Source organism: Durio zibethinus, chromosome 2 (assembly GCF_047325235.1).
Source record: "Durio zibethinus cultivar Kanyao isolate XHJ-2024 chromosome 2, ASM4732523v1, whole genome shotgun sequence".
In the NCBI taxonomy this organism is placed as follows: Eukaryota; Viridiplantae; Streptophyta; class Magnoliopsida; order Malvales; family Malvaceae; genus Durio; species Durio zibethinus.
In genome coordinates, this window is record NC_143163.1 from 36,641,810 (window position 1) to 36,651,731 (window position 9,922).

At 31.7% G+C, this 9,922-nt stretch overlaps 1 protein-coding gene and 1 long non-coding RNA gene across 3 annotated transcripts; one reads left to right on the top strand and one right to left on the bottom strand.

Annotated features, from left to right (window-relative positions):
- Positions 1 to 1,533: 1,533 nt before the first annotated feature.
- On the bottom strand, positions 1,534 to 3,033 carry LOC149520176 (uncharacterized). Its single transcript, XR_016333784.1, has 2 exons — positions 2,894 to 3,033; positions 1,534 to 1,716 (listed from the first exon to the last, which is right to left on the bottom strand). It is a non-coding gene; the product is annotated as an uncharacterized LOC149520176 (long non-coding RNA).
- A 1,538-nt stretch (positions 3,034 to 4,571) lies between these two features.
- LOC111318125 (uncharacterized) lies at positions 4,572 to 9,922 on the top strand. Of its 2 annotated transcripts, none has more exons than XM_089754705.1 (8): positions 4,572 to 5,042; positions 5,149 to 5,195; positions 5,961 to 6,105; positions 6,206 to 6,404; positions 8,388 to 8,517; positions 8,901 to 9,077; positions 9,160 to 9,320; positions 9,736 to 9,922. In XM_089754705.1, exons 1-7 carry the CDS (start codon positions 4,853 to 4,855, stop codon positions 9,313 to 9,315), a joined length of 1,044 nt encoding a protein of 347 aa, XP_089610831.1. In that variant the 5' UTR covers positions 4,572 to 4,852; the 3' UTR covers positions 9,316 to 9,320; positions 9,736 to 9,922. The 2 variants fall into 2 exon arrangements, with proteins under 2 accessions (XP_089610831.1, XP_022776527.2); XM_022920792.2 differs by having other exon boundaries at positions 4,577 to 5,042; positions 9,482 to 9,922.

The following is a 9,922-nucleotide window of genomic DNA, read 5'->3' on the forward strand; positions in this document are numbered from 1 at the left end:
GGCCCAACCGCCAACCCCACTATTAATTAGTATTTTTTTTTCAATTTTTAATGTAATCTCAGTTATGATTAAAAATTGATTAAATTATTGTTATTATTAAGACTTAACAAACTTATTAATACTTCTACTTTTTCTTCATGAAATATTTGGAAGAAATTTTTTATCTGAAATTCGTGAGATTTTTTATTAAAAATAATTAAATTAAAATTAAAATTAAAATTTTTTGTTATATAAATTAAATGTATAAATTTTAATCAATTTTTATATTTTTTTAGATAAATATTTTTAATAAAAATATTTTAAAAAATTTTATTTTGAATTATAAAAAAAATTTTAATGATTTTTTACTTATTATTAATTTTTATATTAAACTCTATCAATCTATTTATTTAAATTTTTTATTAAATCATTTTTTTCTTTATAAATTTCACTTAAAAAATTTTGCTTAAGTTTTCTTGTTTTTTTCTTCTTTTCTTTAAGAGCGATTTATACCTAATTCAAAAGGGTTGTTGAGTGAGATACGCAAAAGTCTTTGTCCTTTCATAGAGACCAAAGAGTGGACGATAAATACAAATCTGTCATAGGATCTCGCCCAATCCTAACCGAATTACCAATAAAACAGCAAAACTATGGAATCCTTCCACTAAAATGATTCTTCCATTTGCATTTGTTGTCAATTTGTTTTCTTTTAATCACGATTTATAAATTATTTGATTTTCATGTAAATGATAATGATGAATATATTCATAAGTACCAGACATGAGATATTGAGATCAATTTCCAAGCAATACCTAACTTTGTTCATAAATAATAAATATTAAAAATTATTATTTTATTCGATATTGTGATCGGGTTTCAAATTGTCAAATTTTGATCATAAATGTCATATCAAATGAAATTTAGAATTAATAAATTATTACTCTTTTTGTATCATTTTCTTTGTTTTTTTTATGTTATAAAATTATATATTTTTAAAGCGTTTAAAACTCTTAATTTTTATATTTTAAAATTATTTTTTTATTTTTTTTATATTAACAATTATAAAACATTAATTTTATAAAAAAATTAAACTTCAATATTAAATATATATATATATATTAAAATCAGACTTTTTTAAAATTTCGTAAAAATTGATAATACCTAAACAATATAAGGAAAAAATATTTTAATTATGGTAAAATTATTTTACTTTTTTATTAAACATTTTACCAAATTAAGCCTACATGATAATATCAATTGTTGAAAAATATACTCTTTGAATTTAAAATTTAATTTAATTGATTTATATATTTACTTTAAAAAATTACATCAAACAAATTTAAAATTTAAATCTTAATATTTAAAATAATTTTTTGTACAATATTTTTGTAAAAACAAAAAAAAAACTTTCCAATAATAACATTAATTGTTGGTCAAAAATTATTAATAACATTAATTAATTGAGCACTCTTTTTCCAATAGGTACCCATTTCGTTTATCCAATGACCATCCATAATCTATAAAGTAAAGCCACCATATTAAAAAAAAAAAAAATACCGTCAATTTTACTATTGATAAACTAGTAAATTAAGCCAACATCTAAAACGTAATTAATCATAAAGCGACAGCGCCAGAGCGGAAGTCGGCCGATGGAACGTGACCAGGAATTTTAATACTTGCCATGTCAATGACAAAGAACACTCGAGTTGAAGCTGAAGCTGCACAAACTTCACCCGCCTGTTATTATCAATGAGAAAAAGAAAAATCATTAATGTATTAAGTGTTAAGCTTTCCTTTTCTCCATTCTTAATTATTTATTCTTCCTTTTTTTTTTATTTCGTCATTATTTATTATTTTTCAACAAAATGGCGTCAAAATTTAATTTATACACTTTTTTTTTTGTGCATAACAAATTAATCAAGTTTTAAGTTACATACTAAAAGATAGATTTTTTTTTAAATTTCACAAATCTCATCCTTCTTATTCATGGCTCAAATTTTTTATACAAAAAATATTACAATTTGATAATAAAAAAAATTATAAATATTAAAATTTGAATATCAAATTTATTAGATTTTATTACTTAAAGTAATTAATCCTATGAATCAATTGAACTAAACTTCAAATTTATATTAAATTTTAGATTTTCAAAAAATAAACTTATTGAAATGTTTTCTAAATTTTTTTAGTTTTTTTTTTTTTTACTGAGAAAGTTACTTATATGATTTTAGCGAGATATTTTACCCATTAAAAATTTTCTTTTCTAAAAAAGTTATATTTTAAATACTAAAAAATGACTACATATTTTATGGTTTCTCAAATTATGGAGCTTTGTTACTATTCGAAGCTTTGTTATTTATTTATTTATTTACCATTTTTTATGAACTCCAAAAGAAAGGACAAAGAAAATATATATGGGTAAAATTAATGTATGTTATCCACTTATCTCAAAGCTATGGAGAATATGAAATTCAAAAGAAAGCTAAAAGATATGGTTTAATTTTTAGCATTTTCATTCATTTTTACTGTTAATATAATAAATGTAATAAATCTAAATTATCAAACGCAACCTAAATATATAGAACACAACCTAAAAATAAAAAGTTTGTATTAAAGGTCACAACCATGACCATTACATTCCAAAAATCTAAATTTGAATCATGCTAGTTGCATTAAAATTTATTGTCAACTTACCAAATCAAAAACCATCTTTAAATTTAGGCATGACATTTCCCATGAAAATTTTTTGGTTTTGAATTTAGGGTTGTGAGCTTTTTGGGAAGAAAAAGTGATTTTCGGCCTAAATATGGTTTTGAGCATTTTGTAATTAAGTTTGGGAGAAAAGGGAAAAGACAAAGGAAGAAAGCAAATCATAAGACTTTCAACAATTAAACAAATCAGATGCTTTGTTTACCTGCATTACTTAGGCTTTCTCTTCATTGTAATTGCCTCTTTGAAGGTATATATTATAATCAAGAAAATGGAAACAGAGGATTGACATTTGCTTTCCATCAAGGCAAACCTCTGGGATTTGAAGAATATTCATGGGCCAAATTTTTGCATGTTTGTTTTGGCATATAGATCCAAGAACAGTGGACGACTTGAAATTTCCAGGTATTTTATTGCTTTGGACAGAGCACATTGCTTGCTGGAGAGATGCCAACTGATCTGTAATTTCATAGATTTCAAATCCATTCTTGTAAAGTACTCTTGAACATGGAACAGATTGATATTTTTAAATATTTCAATTTGGTGTGACATTTGTTTTTATAGTTTCCTCTTACAAGTGCCATAAAAAATAATAGGAACAAGAAAAAGGGACCTTGGTTTCCAAGGTTGGACTTTGTTCTCACAAGCAAACCCATGAATGTCAACCACATTTTGTGTAGAAACTTTGATAACTACGAGAAGGGTTCGGAGTTCAGGGAATCCTTTGGAGAAGGAATTTTCACATAAATGGAAAAGCCAAAAGGAAGGTTTTGCAATCATTGACGAAGAATAACGCAAAGTATGCGCTCTGCTTGGATAGAATTTTCTGGCAAAAGCTGGAGAAATGTCTAATCCCTATCCTGGAACATGTTGTGGAATTGGGAAGTGCGAAGTGGACCTCGAAGATGTACTTCAACGGTTCGACTATGACCAAAACTCTATCTATTGAATTTCCCAAAGTTCCAAGCAAAGTGGCATTTGAGAGAGTAGAGGAGGCTTTGCTGTATGGAGGCTTTGCTGTATGGAATATCCTGCCAGGTAACCATTTGGAAGTTGCAAAGATAGCTTCAAATTGGAGAGGAGAAAAAGTTGTTTTAAAATTGCTGATAATTTTGTGTACAATTGCATTTCATCGGAACGAGGAAAACTATCATGCGATACAAGGGTCGACGACGACGAATTCAATTTGCTGATAGCGTTTATGGTTTAAGGAGGAGGAGGAGAAATGAGTACACTTGGAAAATCTGATGAGTTTCTAAGAGACACTGCATACAGTTTCATATATAACGATCACAGCAGGCGAGGACAGTACAAGATCCGGCTTGTCTTGGTTTTTCTGGCATATTGCAACACATCCTTTCATAGAAACCAAAATTTTACAAGAGATCAAGGTGCATTCCCCTACAAGATAGGAAACTGATGTCTTTCAGTGGGGAATAGCTGAATAAATTCGTATACCCTATATGTGCAGCCTTGTGTGAAACATTAAACAATACCCACCATTATCTATCTGTCAATAGTAGAACTGCAATTAAATCGGATGTTCTTCCAAGCGGAGATCATGTCAATGAGGGAGGAAGGATCTTTATTTCTGTTTATTCAATGGTAAGGATGCACTGAAGAGATATGGCATAAAGATCCTTTATAGAATTCAAACTGGAAAGATGGATTTCGGAGCATATGGAGATATTGGACATGTACTATCTTACAAGTTCATACCATTTAGTGCAGGGCAAAAAGTTTGTTTAGGGAAGGGCTATCTTGAGTTTCAAACAGATGAAGACAGTGAATGGCCTCCCTCCTAAGTCCTAACATGACAAAACCTGAATAATGGATACTTGATGAATGACAAATGAAGTTTATGTATAAACTGGAAATTTTAGTGTGATCATCTAAGAGAATATTTTTTAAATCTCAATTAAACTGTTGATTTTCAATTCTAACGTTGTTATTTTAATGCAAATCATGTGTTTTTTCTTTTTCTTTTTTTTTAAACTTTATTTTTAATTTTTAATCATGTCTTAATAAACTAAAAAAAAAAAGGGGGTAAAAGAACCTAACAAAAATCAACAAATATAAGCTGTTTTTTTCTCCTGAAACGAGTAAAAGGTAGGGGAGGGTCGGGCTTAAGAGGGGTTTTCAGCGTTGGGAGGTGCAACAGGAAATGGGTGATGAAGAAGAAAGAAAAGAAGGGAAAATGGAATCAAAGAAGATTGAAGAAGAAGAGAGCAAAACCCCAATGACTCCGTGGGAACAACACGCCAGCGTTATAAGTATTCCTCGCTTCGATTACAAAGCTGCTTCTTCTTTACTTCAACGCTCTCACTCTGCCTTTCTCATCACTTGCACTATCAGTTCAGTTCTGCTCTTTTCTGATTTTCTTCTTTCTTTTTTTTTTTTAACTGCTGCTTTTTCAATTGGGAAATGGGTTTTTGACATTTTAGTTTCTCTTGTTATCAGAGAGGGAGAAGAGCGCTACAAAAGAAGCCATGTCCATCTTTTCAAAGGTCTTGCCTCTTCATCTCAATTTTATTCATTTTACTTCCAATTTTAATGATAATCTTCTTAGTTTATATTATTCATAAAGCAAATTGTTGACTTCATTAGAACCATGTCTTGGGTTTTGAATGGGATTCAGGAAAAGAAAAAAAAATAAAAGCGAAAGCTTGGGTATTCAATGGTAGAGGGATATAGAAACGAGAAATTTATTCCTTTTAGATCTATAACAGGTGACTGTTGGTTGCATAAATAATGAAGAAGATTTATATTTGAAGTGGAAGAGATTATGGGGCTGGAAATTAGAATCTCTACTTGCTTTGACCTTCCATATGATTATGTAAGCTTCAGAGTCTGTATAGTCCTTTCATTCTGTGGTTGCAAGCTCTGGGTATTTGTTTGGCTCTCAGCACTAAGTTCTAGAATATAGCTTTCTCTTCTTGCTGCCTAAGCGACTGCCCAAAACTTCAAACTAAGTTGTATTCTTTTATTTGTCTGTTAAAAATGAAGAGAGTTGTTATTTACATGCCATTTATTGATTGCCTTGCGGTGTTAAAATGATGCCAAAACACTGAATTGGTGCGTTGATCATGCATGTCACTTTTATATCCTCTTCTTTTGCAAAAGAGGATTTTTTAAGGAGAAATTACATCTGCATTTTGTTTCTTCTGAGGTTTCGTTGGAAAGAGGTTTCTAGTATAGGCCATGCCACATAATGAGAGAGTAGTTTGATGTTGTCAATATTAATACTTGTAAATTGTTTAAATATTTTGCAGTATGTTGGGTCCTTGAACACTGATACCTCATGTTCAGAAAGCTCTGATGCAAATGCTGATAGTAAAAGAAGGAAAATATGTACAGGAGACATTGATCAGAATATTGCCAATAGTGTTGACAGCACAGAGGTGACTGAAGGTGCAGGTGGGTAGTTTTTAGGCCTAAAAGACTGCGACTTTGGCATTCAGTTCAATTTTACTTAGGCCTTGGATTTGATATTTACTTGAGGACCTCTTTTTGGTAGGCGGAATTCCAAAAGATGACTGTTTTTCCTCTGCAAAGACTGATAAAAGTGAAGCGGAAGATTTTGTTCTTTCACTAGTCAAGCTGACAAAGAGTGGTTTGCTTCTCCTTACCTTCCCCAGGGAGAACTCCTTAGACACAATTGATATTGTTTCAGATATCTTTCGGGATCTGGAGTCTGGGAGTTTAAAGTCACCACTGTAAGTTAATTGCAAATATCCACAAGTTGAAATTTAGTTTTCCTCTCTCAACTTGTTTATAATATTTGTCCTTGTCTCTGTTTCAAGAAAGTGTGGTTCTATCTGAATCATCTTCCAAATGACACCAAGCAATCACTTCATAAAATATTGTTTGAGATAAAATCTCTATTAGATCAAAGCATAATTAACTGCTAAACCCTCATTGAGCTGGTCTGGTAGTCATATAAAGAATAGTATTACAAAAGCCAACCTAAACTTTATATCAGAATATACTTAAAATTACAGGTTATCACTTTGCACCTCATAATAGGTGACTGCAAATTGTGTAGGAAACAAGTTAACACATGAAATAAGTTGTTCATAGGTTACCGTGAGAATTTAAGTCTTTGATGATTAATACTAGCACTCATCCAATTTCTATATAAAAAAACTTAGTCTTTGCTTAAAACTGAAGTGCATTTCCAAATTTTCATACATCTAGTCCAAGTAATTACTATTGGAGATGAATGAGATCCAAGGCTTTTTGCTCTATATGGCAAAGTTTGCAAGAGGTTAAACTTTTAGTTCAAGTGGATATCTCAAAAGATTCGATGACTAGAAGGTCGTACTGTGATTTTTAAACACGTTTGAAAGTAGTATAGAGAGATTGTCAATTGGAGTTCCCAGGCTCAATTAATGACAAATGCAAGGTTGAGCAATTGCTAAAGCTAATTGTCATCATGGTATAATGAATTGAATTACATGAAAAGTTTGCCGAAAGTCCTCAGCAAGGTCAAAGCCATGGTGTTCAACATGTTTAGCCAGAATAATATTTTTGTCTTTTGTCATGAGATTTTAACATATGGAGTTGTATATCTTTATTATCCCTATATTCAACTTATTTTTTAGTAATGTTTTTGCTTCATCAGTGGCTTTTAGTTATGAAGTAATTTTATTTGCAAGACAATATATAAGATGCAATATAATCAAATTTGAGAACACTTTTTAAATTCAATTTAAGAGATTTTAAGATGGCCTGGGTGAGACTAGCATGCTAATTTCTTATAACACTGTGTTGGCACCTTATATTACTGATCAAAACACAAAGCTTTAAGTATAATCTTCTTCCATAAAAGTTGTAGTAAAATCATGTTAGCATTTAGCACACTCAGCTATGTCTTAGGCTGAAGGAATGAAGGATGCAAAGGATGTTAGAGGCATTCAGAAAATAGTGGAAAATCTGCTCCAAACATTTCGAAGAGATTTCCTGGGAAAAGGAGTCTGCTTGTAGGAGCAATAAAGTCTCAAGAACTGTGACTGATTGCTGGTTGAATCGTATGCTGTTTATGTTCTTATAGGTAGAGATTATATATCATTCTGCTACTCTTGGAACTTGAAGTTTTCAGTAAATTCCTCTATTGAATGCAAGCTGAAATACATTTTTGCTCTGTCGTGCAGTGAAGATTGTTAATTGTGACTTGTTATGCGGGATCACCTTTGTCTGTTCTCATTTCATAGAGTGCCTGCAAAGCTTATAGTTTATTGGCCCAATCATCTTGCATCACCTAACCTTAACACTAAACTAATGACAATTTCTAGAAATTGTGGGTAAATTTTATGGCATCATATGCGGTATAGACCAGTTTATCACAGATTTGAATCTTGGAAGGGATTTTTGTCTTTTATTGGTTGTGTATAAGATGCCTAATTGTTAAGGTCCTGTTTTTTTCATTTAATTCAAAAATGTAAAAAAGCTTCCACAATGTCCCCAATACAGTAATTAAATTATTTGCAAATCATGTTTTAACATGCCTCTTCTGCTAACCTGGTGGGCTTTCACTTAGCAGGATTACCATATAAATTTGTATGTGTGATAACTGATAACTTTATGACTGAAAATTACTGATTTTCTATGCATGTGTTATTATTCATATACTTTATCTTTTTTGGGGCAATCTTTCTTGTTAATTAAATTTTGGGTGAAATGACATTTCATTGTTGCAGTTGGTGTCACCGCATCTTCCCCATCCAAGCTACCTGTACTTTGAATGAGAAGGAAGTGCAAGCAGTTGTATCGAAGCTTGTTCTTCAATTTGTGAATGATAAACGGAACAAACTTGCACAACCTCTAAAGGTTTGAGCTTTGCTTGCTTTTAGCTATTAGTTTTGCAGTATATGTTGCCTGTGAGGTTTATAGAACATTGGGATAGGTTATCTTGGTGTGGTCGAAACAAAATGCATTTTGACAGGTCTATTCCCTTAGAATGAATTGTACTTTCACATATGCACACACTGCAAGAGCACACGCACATCACCACTATGAAAATTGTGGTTTCTATCTCAAACTCCAGCCACCTAGATTTATTTTTTCCTATGCCTCAAAACTGAATTGTACTGTCAAATGAAATTTGTATCTTCTCTGAAATGCATGTCTGCATGTTTGAAATATGAAGTTATACAAGTTTAAAACACCTTTGAGTCTTGTTTCAGTGGATGTAACTTTTGTTTTATCTTTAGTTTGCTGTTGGGTTCAACAGAAGAGGGATCGAAGAGAGCCAATTGAAGATTCCTAAAGATTCTTCTAGGAATTCTGATCAGTCAGTTTTATTGGACCGCAATAAATGCTTTAGCATTGTGGCTTCTGCCGTTAAAGGCATTGTTTCAGATTCAGTTGTGGATCTAAAATCTCCAGAGGTACAAGTTCTTATCCAGCTTGTAAATGGTCTAAAGTTTTCTATTCTTTTTCCCGTCTTAACTGCAATGGCAAATCTCTCAGCTATCTATTCTTGTTGAGTTGCTTCCTCTCTCTGGAGTGTCTAATGGATCACTAGTGGTTGGTGTTTCTGTTCTTCCCCAAAACCTTGTCAGTACTAAGCCACGACTCTGCATCAAGCCACTGGTTTGCGATAAAAAAGGGGGGAAAGAAAGTTAAAGAAGGTGTGTCTTTTTATAATGTTTTGTTTGATAAGAATCAAGGTCTTTGCAACGATAACATGAGTCAATCTTTCTGCTGGAATCATTATGACCCAGTTTATTCTTCATGCTTTCGCCCCATCAAAGTGACATGCTGCTGTCCAACTGTTATTTTCTTGTCATAGAAATGCTTCCGTGGTTGAATTGAGCTGATAGATGGTGTGCGCAAAAAAAGAAATAATTGCCTGACCACAAACAATGGTCCATATGTTCAAGTCACGTTTCCTACAGAGTTTTACACATGCCTGTCTCTGAACCATCATATAGACTGATGTATTGAGACGGCATCAAGAAACTTGCTTGGGTCATTCAAGGGTTCTTTTTTTTTTTTTTTTTTCACTCGTTCAAGCACATTTACCAGCTGCCATGTCAATCACAGATTATGATTTTACTTTTCAACTTGGTCTTCACCCACTGGTGACAAGAGTTTGGGAACAACTTCGACTTGTAGCATTGTCACATCTGCTCACTCTCACATATCAGTCTCATGACACAGGGATGTATATTTGTACCTTAAGCCTCCGAGTAGGGATGCGATTCCTTTGCTATATCCTTTTATTTTTCTT